Raw genomic sequence first — 26,025 nt, 5'->3', positions numbered from 1 at the left:
CATCTCAGGTTAAACTGCAAGTTGGTTGGCTTGTTTTTTTAATGTGACAAGTGCCATAATGCAAGGCTAAGTACATTACTGTCTAGATAAGGATGTTAAGTACAGATATGTAAAGCTGCACTAGTTACTAGAACTTGTTTTCTCTGTAAAGGACAGAAGCATGTGCAAGCTCTGATGTACACTTTCTTTAAAAAATACACTAGTCTTCCTCCTAGCAATTCACCATTTTTTTCCCTGTCTTGAAATGCTACCAGTCTTTGGTTAACTGAAGTACAGCAAAGATGGGTAGAACCTACTTTTGTTTAGTCTAGTTTAACATTTGTAAGAAAAACCATGAAGTAATTATTTGCCATTTTTCAAGCTTTAACTTCAGTGTTGAATTATTACAGTATAAACAACATTGCAGGTATAGAATCAAGACCCTGATAATAAATAAATGTGCCTTAAGGTCTCTGCTGCCTATTACTTTATCAACACGTCTTCAAGATTAAGATGCTGCTGCTGCTGCTTATAATTATTCCTACTGTTGCACGTACAAAACATACTATGTTCCCTTGACTTTTCAGCATGGGAAAAATTCTTCCATACTTGTAACACAGAATTGGCAACTTTACACTTCCTGTCAGAGAAAATACTCAATTTCAAACGTTAGCAAGCAGTATATATCATTTATACCATGAGATGCTTGATGTATTTAAAAATTCTATCTGGAGGAGTCCTGGATGGTAACAAAAATTCAGTCCTGTCACACACAAATCAGGTCCTAGACAGCTCTTTACAATGTGAGCATAAACATGTTACTACAGGTAGGTTAAGTCAACTAGTCCATGGGTTTTGCCCAAAATATAACAGAAAGGAAGGAGTTTGACACAAGAGCTGAACCACTGCTGGTTGGTAATTCGAGCCCATCTGAGAGGTTCATTTTCAGATACTCAAGCCTTTTGAAGAGCTTAACAATGATAGTGTTACATTCTCAAAGCTTCTTTTCCTCACTAAATGATTTCCCATTCTTCTGCTCAGTAGCAGCCTGCTTCAGACCCTTCCCCAAAGCCACCGACAACTGGGAGTTAAAACTGAGCAGCACGAGAATAGGGCTAAACCCTTAAGAGAGAAATATGTGGGGTGATTAAGAACCTCTGAAGTCACCCATACTTGGGAAATCGATCTTAACAGGAAGAGAATAAAAAAATGGATGACATGCTGTTACAGGGAGAAAAGAAAGCCATAAGACAAAGAATGTGCAGGAAAGCAAAAGTTCAACTTTGTGAAAATCAGAAAAAGCCATTATCAAAAAGACTAAGTCAGCAAACAAAAAATGTCCTATTGTGAAGCACTGTTTACACAACCCAAACTTTTCCAAATTATTTGTTGCCAGGATATTTTTAAAATACTTCAGAACTCACTAATGCAGAAAACCCTCAAAAAGGTCCAATTCATCTGATTAATCTTTTAGAAAAATTGCTATGATGGCAACTATAGGACTATACTTACTAATTACTTTAGACAGAAGCATTAAAAATTGTATTTCTCACAATGCCAACTAATGTTAACATCAAATGTAAAAAGTAGATCTACACCAAAATATTGAATACACTCAGTTTTCAAAATATGTATTTAACATTTAATATAGTATGGATTCTCCCCTTTTTACCAAATACTTGAAACCAGTTTTCCAAAGTATTTGAGGTGTATCATGTGCTATGTTCTTACACCTCTTACCACACTGATAACAGCAGTCTAAATATATAAAGAACAGCCAAGATGATTCTTCTGAGTTTGTTAAATATATTACACTATTTTTAAATGCTCTACAAAACCATGAAACTAAATCTTTTGAAAAACACCTAAGAATTGATACAGGTCACACTGCAAGTAAAAATACTAACAGTCATAAACCTGACTTTTTTAACTGACAAACCAGTGCTACTTTTTTTCCTTAAAAATAGGCCTTGCAATTGCAGCAACCCAGCAAAAATTAATCTTGTCTCCAAGTGATGCATTATTCATGGTAACAAAACTGTCAAAAATTATGGTATGAACAAAATATGGCATGGAAAATTTTAGAACAGCAAAAAAGCACAACATCTCAGAAATGTTATGATGGCAGACCATACAGTTTTCAATGGTTTGTGACCAGAAGAACGTGCAACTATTTACTTACCTTTCATAGTACAGTACCCACAATAATGCTAAGACATGGCATCCATAAAATGCTTTAGTAAGAAAAGAACACTTTTCCCATAAGCTTGAAAATTATTAGTTTAATTAGTACTTTATCTAGGCTGTGCATGTAGAACAAAATGTAATTAACAGTGCTGCTTATTCTTACTTTTTTCATTAACATGAAAACTGAATTTTATTCTCCAGCAGACTAAATATTTGTCAAAACAGGTATGACATTTCTGTGCCTCTTACTAGAATTCATTACTCCCTTCTAGTCTGGTTTATTTCATTAAGTTCACTCTGGAAAAGAAAAATTATTTTCAAAGACCTCTTAATGAGGCATAAACCTTACTTAAATTGTAACTTACTGAAAGACACCTATATTTTAATGGCATAAATCATACAAGTTATTAAAGCTGCTAGTTAGCAATTAAAACTAGAATCTGGGGTATACTTTTGATTTTGCATTATTTGTCTTTTCCTCAGAATAGTCCACTATTTCACTCCAATGACAAGTGCACTGAAGTTAAGTGGCAGTAGGAAGTTAAAGTAATAAAAGGTTTCTCTTCCATCTTCTTGTCATCCTTCCCTCTTCAGTTTCCCTCAATTAAGATCTCTATGTAAGATCCAAAAGTTACAATATCCCCACAGAGTTCATATACAATATCAGTAAGTAATTTTACATGAAAAATATTGATCTTTCAAAATCCAAGATTTGTATGTGTTCTTGAGCACTGAAATCTAAATTTAGAGCTGATCCCTACTCTGAGCTGGGCATCATACCAGATGATTCCAAAAGTGCCTTCCAGCCTAAACTACTCCAACTTCTAGGAACTGAGTGATAGTGCTCACCCAACAGTCTAAAAAAATATAAACTCTCTTACTTCACACAAATCTACACAAATACATCAAACAAGATAACAACTACAGTAAATGTAGCTATAAAACATACAGCATGCAGTGAACTATAGAGTCCTGTTTTTAAATAGGAATCCTAATGAAAAGAATTTTCATTAGGTTTAATACCTGTCACCAGGACTCAATCTTTGAAAAAACATACTAAGAAGGCTAGAGGAGATAAAGGCAATTTACTGCTTTCTGACTCGAGTCATGAATAAAGCTGATGGAGATGACTCATTAAATTCCAACACTAAAAACCCTCAACTTAAAGATGCTTAAAGAAGCATCACACAGGTAAAATCAGGAATACACATTGCATGAAATACAATCACACAGACATATTCCAGTAAATGCTACAAATTGGAAAAACACTCCTAATGGTATTAAATCTACAATTACAAAAGAAATTATTACTAGTTTAGCATATTTCTTAAGTATTCCTGTCCTTTCAGTAAGATTGGAAAGGAAGTATCAATTTTATTTGAAGACGGGAATTTCTTTCAAAACTAGCAGCAAAAGTATAGGGATGTATTTGTGAAAAACCTCTATGCACTACATCTTTGTTCTCTTCTTTTAGTTCTGAGAACAAAAAGTCTTCAACTCCTATGGGATCTCATTTTCCTTCTGCATCAGCTGCTAAGGATAGTCCTCGACAGCTAAAGCCCACAGAGAAAAAACACCCAATTAAACAAATGCAATTAAAACTCCTCAAAAGTATTCAGCATTGTAAATTAAAGTTATTATTTAAAAATACTTTTACTGTAAACTGTTAAGCAGCTGTGAACTTCCCAGAATGTTTTGATTTCGCCGTTCTCTTACAGCTGGGTGCAAAACCCAATATGAACTACAGTTAGCTTCCTTTCAATTCTCACACGATGTTTAAGTCAAGTCTAAACTGACAGTACTGGAAAAGAAAGCAGTTTAATTACACTAACATGACTCTCAATACAAAGACCTTTAGGGGATACATCACTAACCAGCAACATTTAATAGTCCTAAAGATTAAAGCTTAATTCTTAGTCCTAAAGAAAAGGTTAATTCTAAAGGTTAAAGACAATACTGTTTAATGCACAGCAAAGTAACAGCTTTGTTTAACACAAGAATTCATACTTTCAGAATGTATTACAGCTCAAAATTCAAATTACAGTCTAACTTGTTAACAAGAAAGAAAATAGTCTAAAAGAAGCCAAGATATACCACAGAACCTATTCTGTTGATTATAGAGCTTGGTTCCATATTGCAATTTATATCTTTTCTGCTTCATTATTTTGTCTTGTAGTTACTTGCTCCTTCACTGAATTTTAATATTGCATCTAAGCCATTGCTTTAATGTAATTTGTGAGCTTTTCTCCCACCTCTCTTATTTCCATTTGTTAAAATACAGCACAACATTGTATATACAAGATCTACGAAACTGACAAAAAACTTACTTCATTTTCTCATAACTTGAGATCAAAGTTATTCATCATCTAAAAAAAAAAGGTACACAGAGGGCAAAATCAGGCCCTAAACAAACTGCATATATATACAGTAGCTAGGACCAAAATCAAAATATCTTAATTCCATGCCTCAAATCATTATTACATCATCTGTTCACGTAAAGAAAAATCCTACCTTATCCCTTCACTGTATATGAAGCACCCTCTGAGGACGTAAGTGCAAAGAAGGATACTTTTTCCAAATGCCTTTGCTGTTGATGATTTGAGAGAAAACAAGCACAGAGGTATTCTGGCAAATTTCCCCTTGATTTAACAACTAAGACTCACAAGAGTGGTAAAAATCTGCTTCTCAAATATTTTAAGCTAAAATTCAGAAATCATTTTCACAAGACAAAGGTGCTTAGAGAAGGTAACCACCTTTAACAGATTTGGAAATCCTTTGAAAAATGAGATCACATTTTATCAATTCCCTTAATAGCAACTTTTTCAATTCTGCCACTTAATCTGGTTCTGCTGGAGTTTGGAGCCACCTTAGATTCATGGAACCAAAATATTAAAAAATTTCTCCCATTTCTGTTAGCTTCTTTTTTTCAGTAACAGTAGAAAAATTCAAAATATAAAATAAATACAGATCAACATAATACAAATATTTTTCCAAGGCACTTTACTGTTTACTTACCCACAAAAGTACTTTCTAGGAGAAATATACAGCATATCACCAAGTTCATGACTGAGATATGTAATGATTACACTATATTCACAATATATTCACATCCTCAGAGGCATATTAGAGAATTTAATCTTAGAATTATTCTGGTTTTATATGAGCTGAAGAAATGTCAAAAGAGTGGATAAGTATCAAAACAGACAACCTGGCAGGCTGCAAATGATTTAAGATACACACCACTATTTACCATGGTAGGGGTGGACTTGAAAGACTGCTTAACTGGTAACAAAGACTGGGCTAACTCTACCCTCATGCAGAAATGCACTAAAATACTAAACTGAAAATCAGGTGTTAAAGAACAATGCTGCATTATAGATTTCCCAAATTGTTACATTTTCTTTGCACAAATCCCAAATCTATACAAATATTTTAAAGAGTGAACACTGGATGGAGTCAAGAAAAGAGTTTTCCCCAAATGCAAGATTCAATGGTAAGTAGTAGAATGTAGTGAAAGTCATCAATGTTTACTTAGAAGAGAAATTAATCAGCCAAGAATACCCTTTATCAGGGAATGTTTATGTGAAAATCTGCTTCTTAGTTGAAGTGCCAACTATAAGACTGCAAAATCAACTTAAGAGCACCACTAGTTATAGCCACAGTGCACTAAATATAGCTCTTTGCCAGACTTCTCTAATATCAATTTTTCCTCACCAAGTAGATATGATATATGCGAAATAAATTATAACATAAAAGCCAGTCCAATTGTAGTTGTTAACTCATAATTAATTTGAGTTACCAAGTAAATAGAATATGTAAGTATTTGTTAAAAGGAAGCTGAAAGCCAAAGTCTTTCAATCCTACAAAGAGGTCCTGTAGGAGAAACTTCTAGCACCCATAATGTCTTTTATAGATGCTATGCATGTTGCTTACAATCAGAATAGTTCAACGTTTAAGATTTCTCCAATTAACTTATGGCCTGTCCGCACATACAGCACACTAAAACATAAGAAAATAAAAACAGAGAAGCATCAGTGAAACTTTCTGCAGAAAGCCAACTCCACAGTTATTTTACACAACTTGTTGGCCATTTCCTGTAAAATTGGTGCAACATGAGGCAGACTTGAATGAGGAAGATGCTTGTCATGTGCACAAAGTTCTGTCTGATGAAAATAATACATTATACCAGGCAATTCTAGTATTTCCATCAAAAGTGTAAAACACTGGTCATCTGAATAAATCTAAACAGATTGAGAAACATTGCTTTCTAGCTAAGTACCCTAACCAAAGCTCACACACTCTTAAGCTACACTGTCTGGTTTCATCAAAAATATCCAGCAAAAACTACTATTTTATTTACATACAATAGACCCAAAGGTCAGAATTATGATAGGGACTCAGTGGGGACCACCCAATCAACAGGGACAACATGAATAGCTGGTTCTTACCTAAACTCAGGAGTTCCCCTATAGTTAAAACAAATGCTTAATGATTCAGAAATGGTGGGGAAAACAAACAGGAAGACTCCATAAGTAAATAACGTTTTAAAAGTATTATAAAACCCAGAAGCATGGAGGAAGATAAACAAAGCCTAATTTCAACATTATACTGTCTTATTCTTAGAACAGACAGCTACTAGCTATCCTGTCATAAGCAGATAACCCAAGCTGCATTTGAGACCTACAGTAAGGGCTTCATGTCATGTACAGAACAAAACTAATGTAAGCACTCTTTCATCCTACACAACTCTAGGCCTAAACTAATGAGCCATTAGCCACTGGAGGAAATCGTAACGGTGACAAATGTTTCAGTAGGGCCCGTTGTGACAGGACATGGGGTGATAACCTTAAACTAAGAGTGGGTATTCCAACTAGGTGAAAGGAACTTAAATTTTTTTTTTTACAATGAGAGCCAACAAATACTGGAACAAGTTGCCCAGACAGGTGGTGGACGCCCCATCCATGGAAACATTAAGTACTGGATGGGGCTCTGAGCAACCTAAAGTAGCTTAAGATGCTCCTGCTTATTGCAGAAGGAAATGAACTAGGGGCCTTTAATGACCCCTTCCAAACAAAACCATGCTGTGATTTTAAGATTATGTTCAGGCAGAAACATCTTTGAATAGCAAATCTCAAATATATTTAATTGACTCTTTAGGCTTCAGTTTCTACTGAACTCCCCATCTGAACAGTTACAAAATAGCTCTACTGAAACTCATCTTCTTACCAAAACCCACTATTTATTAAAAGTGCTAATTAATTGGAAAGTAATACCCAATCTTTGCACAATTAAAGTGTACTTGATGGAAGTCAGAAGTATCACATTTAAACTCCATTTTCCTCGTGGATAATTTAATAACCCAAAACAAGCACTACCTCCAGTAATAAGAAAAAATAATTTGACAAGGAGGCTTGTGAAATATTCATGAGAAAAATAATAACTATTTTAATTTTAAAAACAACATCCTGGTTTCAATACACAGGTAACAGCACTAAGTAAATTTATATTTATTTCTATCAGTTTACTGCATTACCACTATTAATATTTTCTGCTCTGTGAGAGCTACTGAAGTAAAATGCTAGAGGCTAATCAGAAGGTCACATTTAAGAAAAAAAACTATGTGGAAGGCATTGGCTTGAGAGACAGAAACCAGGTCGCTAAACAGGCTTCCTCCACACTATGCAACAGACCCATTACCAGGATTCCTTGCATGCAAAAATAGTATTTCTACAGAAATCTCACTTATTGCTTCTTGGGCATTTTATTCTTTCTTTAAACCCAGATCCCTTGAGCAAAGACAAACTGTTCTAAGCAGAGGAACATATTTTGATTGCAAGTCTCAGCGCCACCAAGCAAGATCTCAAGATTTAGAGAGGTGGATGAGTCCAAAATAGGTACCAAGCAGACAACTGAAACTGATAGTTTCTTCTTAGTCTGGGTAAATACGTGTACAAACTCCAAGTCAAACTTAACTCCAGTAGCTGAGGAAGAAAAAATGAAAATTATTAAGGCAAACATTAATTTCAGCTTCTTCAAATATATATGGCATTTATCAAACACATCAGTAATTTTTTTAAGTTATATATTTTCTAAGTACTCTTGCTTGGCCTAACATGAAAAACTGAAGAACTCTAACTTGAATAAGATGATTTCATTTATCATTTATTTATCATTCATTTCATTTATCATTTATTTCAAATTGTGAGCAGCAATAATTTTCAGAAATAATAGCAAAATATAGAATAGAGGCATATAAAATCTGCTCTTGATTAGATTTTTTCATTTTTATCCATCAAACAGAAAAAGTTAAGTACGCAAATGGAGTATTCTATAAACAAGTACAGATGCATTTGAGGTCTTTCCATCAATAATTGAATAAAAGTGGCATCTGCTACAGCTGAGGCCTCATGAAACACCGAGACTGATGACTAATGTCATTTTGCCATTACATAAGCAGCATCTGGACAGTGTTATTTTAGCATCCCAATCATCAGTCTTACTAAGAGAAATTAAGGTTATAAAGAAAACTAGATAATCTAAAGAATATGGACAGAAAATTCTCTATCAATTACCGTAGAAAAGAACAAATTTGGAAAAGCTTAAAAGCAGTAGCACAACACCTAAATTCATATTGGAGATTACTGCACATTTGACAGCAGAATAAACTATAAAAATTACTTGTGAATAGTCACTTGTTCTGTTTTTTGAGTTCATATAAAGTACATATTGGTATTTTCCAATTTAGAAGATGACTGCAACAGAGCAAAAGATTAGTCTCCTAAATATAATACAAAAATATCACACTGCCTAAAAACTGTTACTGAAAAATTACTTTAAGTAGCATCCTTGACATACATAAAAACATGGCCTAGAAAATCAATTATGAACCATCCTAAAATGGTCATGAAACACTTACAACCAAAAGAACTTATTCCACAAACACCTTCATTTAATACATATAAGCACATAATACATTACAAACAGATACCTGAAGATCTGCCTTGATTTCCATGCAATGTCTTTTCATACTAAAAGCAGATATGATACCTAAAGTTTTTTTTACCTGACAATGCAATTAAAGGCTCAAAATAATTTATTTAGTTGCTGAAAATAATACAAATTGAATATTTTAAGGCTTGTTAAGGAAGTATTATTCTTGCCCAAAGCAACTAACTTAGTATCTGAAACATCAAGGAACAGAAGAAATGCATGATTTAAGAATCTGTCTACTGAGGTACATCACTCATGAAAAAATAAATATAATTTAGTGCTACTGCCAAAACTAGGACTGCCCACAAAACCACAAACTATGTATTTATAGAATGCCTGCTTAAAGGCCTATCCTGTGTTGATTTATGCATAGGAAGAAACTTGATCACTGAAATAAAACCACTGCCAAGAAAAGCTGTATTTTGTCAGGCTGGTGTGTGGTTTTAGTTCTGCATTTAATGATTTGTCTTTTTCCAAGCTAGTTTTACCTTAAAAAGCCTTTAAGGTGTCACGCATGAACTATGTATGCTGGACTGCAGTAAGGATGCAATTCATCTCACCCAATCCCGCTCTACAGAAGAGCTTTTATAAAGCAGCAAGAAACTGAGATTTTATTCATATGAACTCACACAACTTCACCACCATTAGCTTCATTCAGTATACGAGGCTGTCAGGATAAAATAACCAACATTAATTGTTAGAAAACTTATCAAATTTGAAAAGATTCTTAGAAAGGTTTCATTATTTTATTATTGGGCATCTGCCTTAGTTTAGTTTTGAGTTAGGTAAGAAACAATTCACCATTGAGTGAAAATTCCAACTGCTTACATTATTGGAGCTTTTGAGCACAATGCTATGAGAAGATAGGATCAGAATACAGTTCTATGCTCCTAAACAGGCAAGAAGTGCAAAAATCTAGTCCTGAATTACAGAAGTTCAAGGAAATCTAACTGACAGTCTTGTTTAAAACATGCCTAATGCTTAACTCGCAAGTGAACCTAGAAGTGAGGGATAAGACATGCCTCCATAGGGCTCCAAACAGTAAGAAATGGAAAACTATATTTATAAACTGCTCCAAAGGACCAAACTCTTAGAACAAAAACTATGTTGCGATAGCATTCCTGAAGCTATAAACATCATTGTTGTTTTGCAATGTGCCTTTTTACTTTCTTGCTCTCATCTGTCTTACAGTTTTTGATCCAAGTCCACTACAATCCCTGCTGTTGAAGGATCTCCACTGCTTTAGCAGCTGACACTTTATGCTGATAATTACTCACCAAACTTGAGAGCAATGCTTCTGCAAGAAAAACTAAAGGAAAGCAAAACAACATCTAGTAACAATTCCTGAAAAGACTACGAGTTTCAAAAGAAAACTATTTAATATACGAAGTCTTACATGAAAAAACCAGCAAGAATTCAGAAATTGAAACTGAAGAAATCTCAGGAAACAGTCCCTTACACATTCAAAAAGGGGTTTTCCTTGGAGGACATCCTTTCCTTGGCAAGGATGTCCAAAAATCTCAATTCCCTCTTTAAACTACTAGTAAGAAGAGAGGTAAGTTTAAGGCTGGTATTACAGCTATTGCTTCACTAAGTACAATACCCACCCAACACTATTTCACAGTGTTACTACAGAAGTAAATCCATCCACATAAAACCAGGACTACAACTCCTACATACTTTTGGTCTCTGTTTTAGACACATAGAGACTATTTTAATACACTAAATCCAAAACACTAAGTTGGTGACACAAATAAAAGCAGGGCTTGGAACAGGAATTATTTTGTAGAACGCCTCTGATTGAGATTCAACAACGTAAATCAAAGCAAGCCATCCATAACTGGATAATAACCATTGCATATTTGAGTAATTAATGTATTACTGGCACTCAGAAGTATTTTCTATTTAAAAAATATTTGTGCTATTGCAAAATAAATCACCATCATCAAGTTCCCCTTTCAGCCAGAAGAATGTAGGCAAAATAAAAATTAGCAAAATACTACTGGAAAATTAGTTTCCCAATTAAGCTACTGTGAAATCAGAATGCATATTAATTGTTGAGCTTTATAACAGCACATTTCAACTAACTGACTTGTAGAAAGGAAGGGAAAAAACCTAACCAATATGAAAGTATTTATTCATAATTTATCTAGTAGAGATCACACAAATAGATTAATAAATTGTTTAGGCATCACCAGGCTGCCCATTATATTAACAATCAATGCAATCAAATTTCTAATGTTCATCATCACCAGCAACAAGAATGCTTCAGGAAAATAAATCCTCTCACAGATAATATTTTTATCATCTGTAATAAAATCAAATAACTGCTAGCTGCATTAAACTTGATTACAAGATGTTTCTCAAAAGTAGTTATAACTTTTAATAATCCAAGTTTAATGAGTTAGGGAAAAGACACAGATAGAAACTTTCAACAGGAAAGCCTAATACTGCAGCCTTACATGAGAGGGTCCAATTCTGGTTGCCATTGCACTTACCATTTATCTTCCTGTTTTAGACTGACCAGTAAAAAGTGATAGGATGTAAGTGAAGGAAGCTTACTTTTCAAAGCTTTTAAGAAACAAAAACAATGATTAGAAACAATTATTATTGTCCTGCTAAATACATTGTTGGCAGAAGACTTTAATATGTTTTAAGTATAATGCCAGAAGAGTTTATCAAGACTTGATATGGTAAAAAACTATCCAACAGTATCAAAAAATGCAATTCTCACCAACAGTCAACTTTTAATCTCTGAAAATAGAGAATAACTTTCTCAGTACATGTACAGTAGTAATCTGAGAGTAGAAGTAAGTGCAAGATGGAATCTGTTCACAGTAAACGAGTATTAGTAAGAACAAATAAAAACTAATTAGTTGTATAAGAAATTCTAAGTTGAAATCAGATTTCATGTGTCATTTTGCAATCTCCAGAAAAGGCTTACAGTTTTTCTCTGCTGCAAAATGCAAAGGCTTTTTCAATTCCCATTCACACTATATAACTAGTTATCTAAGTACATCTTAAAACAAGCGTCTAAAAAATGCTTAGTCACACTGCTGCCCTGATTAGAAACTGTTGCTAAAGAAAGTAAACACATCACTCGCTATTTTGTTTCAATTTTTCATGTTTAAAGAGCATTAGAAGTAAAACCTAGACATAACCAGAACACTAAAGACTAATCTTAAAAATACATTTTTTCATGTATCATTGTACATGCCACTTCAATTTCATATGATGATTAAAAAACAACACGTGTATTCTGTAGTCCTTTATATCTAACTTGAAAAGCTTTTGGTAGGGCTGTTACTGCAAAACTACATGTATATATTCTTGCAGTGTATTAATTAGGTCCAGATGAGCACACCATTTCAGTAAGGCATGAGAGTGGGAAAGCTACACTCTTCCAAAGCACTCTTCTACCTTTCACCTCAAAAAAAATTTGATGTATAAAGCCATAAAAATTATGCATAGCGACTGAAATGATTTCCATTTGAACCACTCTTCTTCCCTTTTTATCCTATATTTTTGCCAAGTCCAGCACAACGACTTTAACAGTTTCTATTCATGTAGGATTTGGAATTTAAAAATTTAGATAAGCAACAAGGATGGACAAACTGTGGTAAGCAATTTAAGCACAGAGACTAAATACTCCTATCTCCAGAGAGATGTAAGAATAAACCAGTAAAGGCTGTGGTGGCCAACATTATCTAGCTTTCCCTGCTCCAAGCTGCAGAACACAGGCCACAGCTTCCTAACAGCAATGGAATCTGAGGGAGCTACTGCCATCCCAGGGCAGTGGGTTGGCTCTCCAGCTTGCTATTACTCCAGCTCTCTGCAGCAAGAATCACGGGTCTCACAGAGGAGCCAGGAGGTTTTGACGAGTAGCTTACAGGGTCAGAAAGTCAGGCAACCCCAAAAGATGCTACATTAGGATATTAGAGTGATGTGAAATTTCACATTTGGCACTACAGAAGCCATCAGTAAGTGCTATTTCTAAATTACATGAGACAATTGTAACATGCTATTTCCCCAATTATGTTTGATAATATTTGGAAAACACTAAAGGACAGTATGAGTTCTGAATCCTTGGTCTTCATTTCCTTGAAGAAAAGATGTGCTGAAAGCAGTTTTCTTTTACAGTGAGAACATATGTAAATAAATTACCATCTACTTTGGATGTGAGTCCCTCAAAACACAGTGAGCAAAAACAAATCACACCTGTTAATAAAATCAAAGGAACTATTTTGCTTCCTCCCCATCTTTACTAAAAAACTAAGGGACAGACAAGGGGAAAAATGTCCTGCTGAAAAGAGGAAATAATTTATTTTCTAACATCTCTCAGGATGTCTCAGAACATACATAACAAATTCTTCACAACCCTACAGAAAATTTCATGGTATAGAATGTAAACCACGCTTTTCTTTCACAGGAAGCAGCTGAGAAACCAGCTCATTTCTCATTGATGTATGAAGTTGCACCTGTGAAGGGGAGCAAAATCCCCTCCTGCAAATTACAGTTGTTTTAATAATGTAAAAGAGCATTGTGTGAATTGCTTATTCATTATTTCCTCACTAGGAATAGCTGTTATAGTAAAAGGCATCCTACTCAAGAGAAATTAAAGCATTTGCAACACAGTTTGCATTCACTGAACTGATGTGGCTGGTAGAAAAAAAGTCATACCCTTTAACCAAAAAAATTTAGAATCTGACTCCTCTGATAGCACTATTTTGTTAGTCCTGCAAGATGAGTCTTCAGAGGCAGAGCATACCTAAATTACGAATATAAATAACGTACAGATTATAGCGAGGACAAATTTTCCCTCACCATTATAATCTTTCAGTCTCCTTTAGTAATGATTTGGATGTTCTCCTCATCTAGTTTTACACAGCGTCAAAAGGGAGAGTGATTTTAGGCTCCATATGAAATGAATATTGCCCTTTTTGTTTCTGAAAACTTTCTTAGTAAGTTAAGCATAAACCAAAACCAGTAATTCAAACAAGCTTAGCAGCATTAACTGGTTTAAAATTTAAACCTTCAGGCAGAGTAGGGCACATCAGATGGGTGATTCCTATCACCTCCCACTTAGAAAAACTATTTTACTGAAGCATTTCAATTCCCAAGTAAAAAAATTAGTATCTGAGCACCTTCACTTGATGGAAGTGTTATACCACTAGCTTGTTGGAAAAATAAGAGTGATGTCATCATACAAAAGAGTAATTACACAACTGAATATGTAGCAATTTGCTCAGGGGAACAGTGAAATACTGAATTGAAAACAGCCAACAAGAAGATGGCAGTTCAATAACTAGTATAAAAATAATGTAATGAAAAAATCCTTTTGCAATTTGGACTTTCACCATAGAACTGTACTTACATTGTCCATGAAATTTGGCTTAAATCCTCCCTCCTGCTGTCGTCGTAATTCCTCCTGTTCCCTCTGGCGTAGCATCTCCTCTTCCCGACGTCTGTGCTCTTCTTCATGTCTAGGGTATTTTTCAAAATTAAGTCAGCTTAGTCTCTTGACCTGTTTAGGTTTGCACTCAGCCTCAGAGGTAAGATCAAGCATATAAACAAAACTGGCCACTATTTATTTTTTTGCACAGTGCAAGGCACTATCTACTCAACTTGATGAGTTTGAGTACTTTTGAAGTTTTGGTTTGGTTTTCTTTTTTTTTTTTTTTTTTTTTTTTTTACTGGAATACAAGTAATTTCAACACCAATACATTCTATACCTACTCTTGCAGCTATGTATCAGTAAACATGTTAAAATTTTTCAGATTTTAAAGAAGCTACTATGGATTAAAACATTTCAACAGTGCCAAAAGACACAATTTTTAATTCTGAGATGTGTTTGCGCTGTTCTTTTTATCCTATTGACATTTATTGTTATATTTAACAAAAAGTATAAATCAATATGAAGAGACTATGTCTATTTTCTTAAACTTTAGAAGAGGCATTAAAACAATTATTTGCATGAGTCAAATCCTAAAAGAAAAATTGTTTTCAACATACTAGAATATCAAGTGAAAAAACTTCCAAAATCCCATATCAGACTATAAGATTGCAATGCTATGATTCTACATGCAGATCAGCTGCCCATAAAATTTAGAAGCGTGTTCCTATCTATCACAGCAATGCTTTGGTCATGTTAAAATAAATATGAAACAAAAAAATAGGCTGACATTTCTATGCCATTTAGACATCTCAGAAATTTACAACAAAATTAGCAGAGCTGAAATAAGTGAAAAGAATCAAGCAACACTCGAAAACAATCTTTTATATTGCATTACATTATCAGAAACATCACATATTATGCTTTTGGGAAGCCAGTTTAGCTAACATATCTAAATTCATGCAGGCCTACAGTGGCTGCATGCCACACTTGTGCACAGTAGAAGACAAAATACCTCAGCTGTATCTGCTTGCGTTTTTGAAGTTCTTGGTTTCGAAGCTCTTCCAAGCGCCTCAATTCTTCCTGACGACGCATGAGATCTAACAGGATTAAAAGTGCATTTAAATATAAAAGCTGTCAATCAATCATGTGGCAACACAAAATTTATTACTGTCAGATTACAGTTCTAACATTCATGGTTTTAAACCAAATTTTCAATGCATTTAACTCATCTCTTTCCATAAAGCTAAGTCTAGTACTTGAAAAAAACACTGGATCTGTGGCTTACAAACATAGAAAAGTACAAAATGGGCAAAGCCCCCAGAGAAGGTTACAGAAACAAAAGTTCTAAGTTTGCAAAGAAAAGCAAAAAAAACCTCTCTTAATCCCTTAAATCACATCCTGGTTTTACATCTAGGACAGGGCGTCAATTTTCTCACAATGTTTTATACTGCTAAAGTCACACTACCAAGAAAACCACTACAATATTTATGGACTTTTATGCTCTCCACTACCTACTGCAGACCCCTGCATGGCACACATCAGAGCAAGAGAAGTCATATGAATTTCAGGTGCATGAGGGAAGTCTGAACCTCCATGAAGCTCTATCATGGCTCTGCTTACTGCAACTTAAAAATGACTAGTAGTTTAACCCCACAAAAAAGGCACAGCCATAGCCTCCTATGAAGCACTTAAAATGGCCTTAAAAAGCAGGGCATAACTCACAGTAATTACTTTTGCTGACCAGTCACATTATTGCTTTCTACCTGGAAATCTATGCTTTCTTCAATGAATAATAATTTTAACATTTGTTAGAAAGCAGTTCTTTTTATTTTTTGACTACATAGGATATTGGCCACATGATACTATTTACAGAAACCACAAGTAACATTTTCCTGTACTGTCTATTACATGGCTTTCATGCTTTAGTTCGACCGGTCTGCACTCTTTCTCTACGCATTTCTTCACTATACTAAGTAAAATATCTTCTTAGTTATGCAAATCAGTTTCCTCAAACTTGTACACAACACTGTCAACTATGGGAAAATATGTTTCCTTTTTAGTTCTTTGTTCTTCCAAATTTACACAGCATTCCCTATTTCTTGTGCACACAGGACCAAGACTTCCTACTTTCTCTCTACCATGATCATTTACTGTCCTTTGTTCTTAAGGTGCAGCACTCTACTTTTCTCATTGTTCTCCTAATTTTTCTCCACAGCATAGTTTATTGCCTTTAATGAAATTGTTAGTATGTTAAAAGTTCAACACAGCAAATTAAGATTCAGTATCATTTGACAACTGCTGAATCGTAGCAGAAAGCCTTACTAAGCCGGATGAAAACACAGATATAGAGGTTCCAATTCTGCACAAGAGCCATTCATATTAAAGGACCTGTAATGATGGTAATTCTTGACTGACAGGCCCTTTCTCTGAGCAGAAAAAAATCTGCACTAAAGCAGCTGTGGGAAAAAAAGAAAACAAACAGAGAGCATTATTATTAGCCTCTGCATTTTCTTGTGCTTATAAAAGGACAAGGGCTTCGTTTTACCTTCAAGTTTCTAACATAGCAGACAGCAGAAGGTTAAGGTGTTCCCTCACCTCAGAAGTTAATCCTACAAGCTGGAATATCAACTCCACAGAGACTTTTAGCAATTTTAACTGCTGATTTTTCTAAAGATGGAAAATAAATGCCAAGCTTCCATATAATTGATATAAAAATTAAGCTTCTGGTTAAATTCAGTCACGTTTTCCAGTATTTTCATAATCTATTTAATCACCATTACTAGAGAATATTTACAAATATTTGATGCATACCACCAGTACATAGATCAGAAATACTGTGCAATTTACTTACACATGGAAACACGTATTCTGCTTTACAAATTACTTCTGACTCAATCTGTCAAAATATGACACTACAAAGTGAAAAATTACACTTATCAGAAGAATTAATCTACCTTCAGAATTAATACCACACCGCAAAAACCTGAGTACTCAAACCAACACGTTCTAAAGCTCCAGTCCTACTAGCTCTCGTGGAGCAGTTTGAACACAACCTCCACCTTCTAGAGTATATGGACCAGTAAGCTCATCCTTCCTGTCTTCTTTTTAACTCCTACACAACTAAAACATGACATTTTCTATTTTATTTCATATTTCATATTGACTTCAATACATCTTTAAATTTGACTTCATGCACCAGGGATACAAAATTATTAATTCTAGGTTCTGGTGCCTTAAAAACTTCATTGCATCTTTCTACACAATCCTGTGATGTGTGGATGCCATGGGACAGAGAGAGAGAAACGGCAAACGTTTCTCACAGCAGCTTGCGAGAACTTTCAGGGAGTTGTAAGGATGTGATCACTTGTTAAGTATAAACAATCTGCAGGTGGTGTTTTTCTGCTTCATCTTTCTGTTCTTCTCAAGGACGGAGTATGAGAAAGGTGTTATTGTTAACTAGCCAACCAAACAGAATGCATCGTATCACTCTATAAAAGCCCGCGCGGTTCTCTTGAATAAAGCTTTCTTTTGCTCTTTCCACAATACTGCCTCCCACCTGGTCCTGTGTCATTCTCAGTGCAAGAGTGACAGCGATGCAATCACAGGACTGCAATCCTGTCATGCAATTAATATAAGCAGTATTCTTGGCATGGCATGAACTTAGACCCATTGTTCAGAGCAACAAGAAGAAGTTATCTCTGAAAATAAATACAAGTGAAAAAAACCACCTTATTTTCATGCATACTGAAGCTGAAGAATTGAGAAGATTAAAACAGAGGGAATTCTTACTGATCTCTAGAGCTCTGAAAATTAAGTGTTGGCAGATAACCAAGAAGAAACCCAACTATCTAACAAAATTCTGAGTTATGTGGTACCAAAGAGGTACACTGCTAACCAAACTGTGAGGGGGAAAGGCCCTCCTCCTACACTAAAAGAAACATTTTCTCACTGGAATAGTAGCACCATATGCTTTCATGCTTTAGTGGCTCTCCAATGGAAGGAATAATTCTCTCTTTTTTATATAAAACTGGCATTTCACAAATATTTAAAAAGCAGAATACCTTTTCCTTCATGTTGTCCTTAAAAGAAACCCTAATATCCAAAAACACAAAGATGTTTTCCCATGTTTTACCATTTCTTCTATCTTAATGAACAGACCACCGTAATCTTGTTTCAGCTTACACATAATTAAGACATGAATTTAAGACAAAGTAATCTCTAATCTTGCCCTCAAATCCAAGCACCAGGTGAATAAATTCAAAGGAAATTAAAGAGCATGAGTTCTGGAACTGGACTATTAGCATTGTTAAATATTAACAATTAGATAAGTCAACAGTAGATTTATCCAGCCTGTAATTTAAGCACTGAACCATCTTTAAAAATGTCAGTCACGCATACACACAAAATTACAATGTGTGTCCAGCTGCCCAGGAGGACTGCACTGTGTATTGTCAGCAGCAATCTTGGATCATATTAACATGCACATTCCTCGCCTCTAATATATACACCTGTGCTTACAAGGAAACGCAATGCTTTAACAGTTTTTCTTGGAAAATGAACCAAGAAACAGTTGCCATTTCAGGTACTGCAGCAACTATCTGGCATTTCGAAACAGTTTTCCATGTTGTTACACTCTGTATAAGACCTTATGCTTTTCGTGTTATTATATAGGTAAGCTTTTATGTTATTATCTCCTGCATAAGACCTTCTGCTCTGTACAAGACCTTATAAAAACAGCATGGCTCCACACTGGGAGCACATGTGCCCGTTCAGGAAAAACAGGCTAAGTAAACTTTTTACTAAAGATAAATTTAGGAAGTGGGGAAAAGAGACAATCACAATCTCTTTATAAGATTCTTAATTAATTTCTGCAAATCATCAAGGAATATGTGCACAGAGAATTATTCCTTCCTTTTTCTCAGTTAAATGCATTTAATTAAATGGTGACCAGCAAAAGGTCTAAGTATACAGCTCAATATGCTACACAAAAAAAACCATCTGCGACAAAACAAATTCAATACTGGTAGATGATCTGGTTTTACCTTGCCTCATCAGCATTAGCTGATGCTCATGTCTAGCTGCTTCCATTTCTGCCTCAAGTTTCTCTTTGGCTTCTCTAATGTTCCTGTCAACCTGTTCCCGCTGCTGCTTTTCCATCTCATCAAGAGCCTTCCACCGCGAAGCATACTCAAACTCAAATGTTCCAGGCTGAGCAAAGCGTGGAGGCTGTTCTCTTTCCCTAATAAAAAATTTGCAGTAAAAATGTACAGAAGGACACATTTAGATCAACAGCTGTAACAGCCACAGAATGTATACACAACCACTTCAAGTGTAGATCTCACTTTTTATCAACCTGTCAGACGACTACATTCTAAACCAGACAAAGCTTAAATCAGACATTAAGATAAGTAAAAAGACACTTTTCCAAAAATTGCCCAAATAAAGATTCAATTTATTTAAGATAAAAATTTGTATTGCCATCAATACAAAATACTAAGCTGCAACACTAGATTAACAGTGCTCAGCCTTCTAAATCAAGCAGTCAATCCACTAAACCAGTTATTTAGATAAATATCAATGCTTACTAGACAGCCCAGAATATTAGCTGGAATCTGCAGCCTTTAAAATGAGCCCACTAATATCGTACCTAACAGTGACAAATTTTTAAGAAGTGGTATTCTACAGTCTCAAAATCAACATTTTAGATTCAAGCAACATGAATGGCAAATTACAATATTAAAAATTAGTATTTTCAGATTAGGGGACTTTTATCTCATGATTGAGATTCACTTTCTCATGTCATGCTCAAAGTTTTACCTCAACTGTGGAGGCTGCAAAGATTACATGCAGGAGGCTGCAACAGTTCAGGGGCTATTCAGAGAACATAAAGATCTGTGGGTATCCAAAATCTCTGTAGGATTAGACCACACCTCTAGTCCATAAAAGACTATAGTTTGCTGGCAACAAGCTCCTACTGACTGCAGTGTAGGCCAAGAATCTCTCTACTACATTAAATGCACAGCATGTTAAACTAACAAGTCAAGTCTGAATTTTACCATGATTAGGAAATTTGGGAAGGTCCTGTTTAATCCTTTGACCCAAAACAGCACAACATACAAAAGCACTACTTCCTGCTACACAAACTCAAAAGTAAAAATCAGCGTATATTTACAAAGGTAACTAAGTGTATAAATAATGTTTTATAAAAAAAGGCTAACCACAACTTACTTGTGGTACTGTTGTGTTTTTTGCATTAGCTTCTCAGGGAGTCCATCCTCATCATCAAATTGCTCCATTGGTTCTACAACAACAGGTCGAGGTGTTCTGGAAAACATTTTCAACTTATTAACTGAATCATTAAAGAAGCAGTTATAAGTTATTTTAGCATTTTGAAGAAACACTCCAGAAAGCCAACATGTAATTCCTGTGTCTTGTCTTAAATCTCAGAATTCCAATGAATCCCAATCTTAACAATTACCTTCAGAAAATAATTGTTTTTATGCCCAAATCCAGCTATTCTGCCTAGAAACCACAACTTACTTGACACAGTCCTGTTTGCTTTTTTAAAATACCAAAACCATCTACCAATAATTACAAAATATTTAGGAAGGAACTACCTTTCCGTTTTTATCAGTGAGGCACCACAGAGGCCATGATTGTACTGGGAAAGCAACAAAACCAAAACAGAACAGCACAACCTATTCATATTTCTACTGACTTCTACAACTTAGTTCTGCAAGTTACTCTAGAACTGAAAACAGCTTGATAATTTAGTATTAATATTACAACGATAATTAGAAAAACATTTCCACTTAAGTTATTTAAAATCCATTCTTTGAACAACCACACACTCACAAATTAGAATCCTGACTGAAAAGCTGAAAACAGCTTCCTTGATATTTTGGCAAGTATGAGCCAAAGAGAGCAGTGGAAAAACTCTGAATTGTGTAAAAAGCTCTTTGCATCAGTCTTGGGAGCAGAGCTTACAAATCACAGAGCACTAGAGACATGATTTTCAAAATATCAGCACTCGTTTTATTGTGTTCCATGTCTTTATTTCACTTTGCAGATCTTCCCCTACTGCCCCAGTCCCTAACCACGAAAAAAAAAAAAAACCAAAAAAAACCCAACAAACAAAACCAATGACTCCCAATATATTTAACGCTGTGCATCAAGTTCACATTAAAAAGATGAAGCCCAGAATCAAAGACCACAACTGATGCCATCTGCATGGCAATTGCTGGCAGCTCTGCTATTTAAATGCAACTGAACTGCCGTGCTAACATGTTATGATGTAAAACAATAATGTTAAGACACTAATGTTTTGAATGTCTAGTTTTGATACATTTAAACAGGAACTGAAACATGTTCTGATTAGGCAAAGAGTTTTAAGTTTAAAAAGGAAAATTTTAGACTCTGAAGCAAAACATCAAAGTACATTAGCAGCATTTTAGATTCACGCTAATTATCTTTCAACTGTGCATTAGGGAACACGTCAACTAAGCAAGAAAATGATCAAGTGCTTTTTATTCACTCAGGACACGGTTAGATGGTCATTTCAATCCAACTGATCTATCCAGCTGGCAAAACAAGAATACCCTCCCCTCATATCCCAGCTTCTTTTTCCCTGCCACATCTCTCACGCCAAGAATAGCACTAATGTGAACTACATTACTTCCCTTGTTTAGCTCACCACACTTCCATTCAGTCACTACTGCCAAGAAGACCCAGGGAACAAGCACAAATTGCTGTCTCCTCTCGGTAACAGTAAAGATGTATTCAGATTAAATTTACTATGTAACCATCAAGTCAGTTCAGTAGCACACAAGATTTGGGAGTCCCAGACCCCTTATTCACCTGCCAACTCCTCCTGGCAACATTTTCTCCTGCCTAATTCTCTGCTGGACCTGACATCAGCAAGCACTTTCCTGTGCTTGAGCAGACTGCAACGGACCCCCATACAAATGAATGCTTTTCTGTTGTTTTAGCAAGCACAAGTGGCTTATGGAAGTGTCACGAAGTTCAAGAATAGCACAGCCAGGGCAGGAAAAGAACTCCAAACCCAATTAATGGCAGCAAGTTTTCATGCTGTGAAACCACAGCCTTATTTTCCCAATGAGAATCACAGAAATAAAAAGAAATCATAAATATGTATCATTTCACACCGTTTTTAAGAAAGCATTTGAAAATGTCACTTGTGACTGTGTAAAGTGCAGCAATTAACAGCTCTCTTTGGCAAGTATAGAAATAGGAGATGCAGGAGAAGTGCTGCTATTTGCAAGCTTGCTTGTCCTTGAAATAGATTGTTTTCCAAGTATCACTAGTACATATATCAACCCTTCAGAATCTCAGTCTTCATTTTAAAACAGCGAGAAAATCCTGGCCTTACAAGCCACAGATAATTTTTGGGGTATAAACACTTTCTTTAGTCTACAGAAATGAAGATATCAGCAATGTCGTGCACTGATTTGTTAAGAAACAAAGGAATATTATTTTGTCACTGTTACTGGGATCAGGAAGACTGCAACCAATGAAAAGAAAGTCTCAACAGAAAATGCCTTATTATATAGAGAAGGAAAAGAAAAAATACGAGAATTTTGCTCTCAGACTCTAATATGGTAACAAGAAATCTTATAAACAGGAAGCAGAGAAAGATGGTTTTCTTTAAAAAAAAAAACAAGAGTATTTGTGGTGTTCATGCAAAACACTTTTCTAACCTCATGGCTTTGAGAGAATTTGAAAACAAAGTAAGAATGCAATTTTTGCTCACATCGGGAAGATATACTCACAACTTTAAACAAAAACCTGTGAACTTACGTTGTAAGCAAGAATGCCCCATCACTGCATCTTTCTAGAGCTTTCCGTGCCGGAGGTTTTGCTGCAAACTCTACAAAACCTTTCCCTGTAGCTCTGCCGCGATCATCTACTACAACAACCGCTCTTTCCACTGGCCCGAATTGCGAGAATGCTTGTTCCAGCAGCTCATTGGAAACCACAGGCGACAGATTCTTCACAGTTAAGGCAGCTCCATGGGTAGCAAATCGAATTCGAAGTGGTCTGCTCTTCAAAATAGTACCATCAAGTTCTGCCTTTGCTATTTCAGCCAAGGTTCTAGATTCCTTTATAGAGATAGAAAATATTTTATATCTTTTCTTTTCAAAGACAGCAAGTATCACTTATGTGTGCCCCCCCCCCCCCCGAAAGGCGATGTTTTCCTTCACTTGAGCATATTGGCAACAGGACCATTCAACTTGTTTCCTCCAATCAAAACATCAAGCCAACAACAAAAAACCCAACAAACAAATCAACAAAGTCTCTGTCCTCTGACTGAAAAAAATGCATTCATTACCCCTTATTTATTTTTACATATAAAATAGATATAAATATAATATTTATTTATATTATTATTTAGAATAAACCCCTGGTTTATTCTAAAAACAACACAGACGCAAATTTTTTCTTGCCTATTAGAGGATTTAATAGATTCTCATTATGATGCTACTGCTCTAAAGAGTTGGAAAGTTGGTACTTCTCACGTTTACCTACTCAAATGTTTATATTCTGCATCTCTGGCTCCCCACAGCAGGAAACGGTATCAAACATTACAGGATCTAAGGTATTTTGGGTTGGGTTTTTGTTTTGTTTTTAAATAAGTGAAAATATCGCACTTGCCCTCAATGGATGTCCAATTCAAATTTCATCAACAAATGGTGAAATTACCTTCTTTGCTCTTCTATTCATTCGTCTCACATTAATGGGCTTTCTGCACCCACATCCGTGAGACTGTGTAAATCAACTACCTTTTTCTCACTTCAAAAATCTTCACCAGGTTGGATACCTGCAATCCCTGACATTTATAAATTCTTTATATATTTCTTCACAGTTCAACAGGCTAGGCAAGTTGTTAAAATATATATATATATTCCCTAAACGTAATGGAAAATTGAAGTTCACATAAAAACTCTATCTAATTTGTATTACGCACAAAAATGAGTAACGAGATGTAAGTATATCCCACTTCCTCCATAAAATTGCTATTTCAGGCCGGGGAATTCTCAGGGTAAAAGATGCGTGGCAGAATGCCACAAGTATTTTAAGATGACAACCAAAAAGTAAAAAAACTCTAACCAGTAAAATATATGGAAAAATCATGACTAGACACCTAAAGCACTCTAAAGCTATTCCCAGAATGATACAAATCTGTGCATTTTAAACAGAGCAATCGTGAAAACTAATCTCGCATACTAAATTACCATTTAAATACAATATCATAAACTTTTCGAATGATTCGGTTTTTTGCATGCTTAACTCGAGCATGTTTAATCAAATACTGTATTATCCCTATAAATCTTGTCTTATCCGGGCACAAGTAATTCAAACAACCCGCGGTCCGCAACCTTTTCAATTCCGTGATTTTATGTTCCGTGCTCACGATGTGCGAGCACGGATGTTGTGTATTTCCAAACAATCCTGTCCGTTCTTTAAAATTAACCGTAGTAAGTGCCATGGCGTGAGGCGGGGACCGAAACGCCAGGGGCTGGGAAGACTCCTCTAAATGCAAGGGTCTGGCTTGGATGTGTAGAGGCGAACGGGGAGGGGAAAGAAGGAAGAAGAGGCGGGGGGACCTGCGCTAGCAGTGAGGAGGAAGAGAGGCAGATGCTGCCTTTTTTTACACCCGCCGAAATGGAGGGGAAGGGGGCGGGGGGCAAGGGACCGAAGCCTCTCGCTTTCAGAGACAGCCCCAGGGGCCCGCTCGGATCCTCACCAGGCGGATGAAGCCGAAGCCACGGTCCCGATTGATGAAGACCTCGCTGGGCTCCCCGTAGCGCTCGAAAAGGCGCTTGAAATCCTCCTCGGTGATATCAGTAGGCAGATTCCCCACGAACAGCCGGCAACGCTGCGTGTAGCTCTTCTCGCCAGGTTTGAGAAAGCTCTTGATATCGATGGTGAACCCAACCTCCTGCTCCTCATCTCCGCCGCCTTCTTTGCTCGGCACCAGAGCCATGGCCGCCGCCGCCTCACTCTCCGGCTTCTAGGCCGCGCAATCCTTTCAGGTTGCCGCCGCCGCCGCCCCCCACCATGCCCAGCGGCACCGCCGGGGAGCTGTTTTCGATCCGCACTTGCTTCAAGTTCCTATTCGCGGCCATATCCGCTCCTTCCTCGCGGGTTCTCCCTCGGGGAACGCGGAACCCTGCTCGGCAGCCGCCGCCTCCGACCCTCAGCCAATTCAAAATGGCGCCGCCGCCAGCCCCGGCGAGTTGTGCCGTCCCCGCGGGAAGCCCCGCCCCGGCCCCGCTCCCCCTCACGGCCGCGCCGCCGCCGCCGCTCCCGCTCCGCTCCCGCTCACGGCAGAACCTGCCCCGGGCCCGCGGAGAGCCGTCTGTCCGCCTCTAGAGACAGATGTGATTCCGCGGCTGCGCTGCCGTGTTGTGTTAGAGCAGCGGTCTCCTCAGCCAGTCCCCAGGCAGAGGAGC

The 26,025-nt window shown here is 36.3% G+C and overlaps 1 protein-coding gene across 1 annotated transcript in view; it reads right to left on the bottom strand.

Moving 5' to 3' along the window:
- PSPC1 (paraspeckle component 1) overlaps positions 1-25,781 on the bottom strand; it is a 40,869-nt gene extending 15,088 nt beyond the window's left edge. The window contains 7 exon segments of the mRNA XM_036404052.2: positions 14,531-14,639; positions 15,564-15,648; positions 19,594-19,790; positions 20,780-20,875; positions 23,369-23,670; positions 25,317-25,577; positions 25,579-25,781. Coding sequence (XP_036259945.1) covers positions 14,531-14,639; positions 15,564-15,648; positions 19,594-19,790; positions 20,780-20,875; positions 23,369-23,670; positions 25,317-25,577; positions 25,579-25,698 — 1,170 coding nt within the window. The 5' untranslated portion in view covers positions 25,699-25,781.
- Positions 25,782-26,025: the final 244 nt, after the last annotated feature.

This window comes from Molothrus ater, chromosome 2 (genome assembly GCF_012460135.2).
Source record: "Molothrus ater isolate BHLD 08-10-18 breed brown headed cowbird chromosome 2, BPBGC_Mater_1.1, whole genome shotgun sequence".
NCBI lineage: Eukaryota > Metazoa > Chordata > Aves > Passeriformes > Icteridae > Molothrus > Molothrus ater.
The sequence above is the reverse complement of the archived record's forward strand: the minus strand, read 5'-3'. Positions and strand labels throughout refer to the sequence as shown.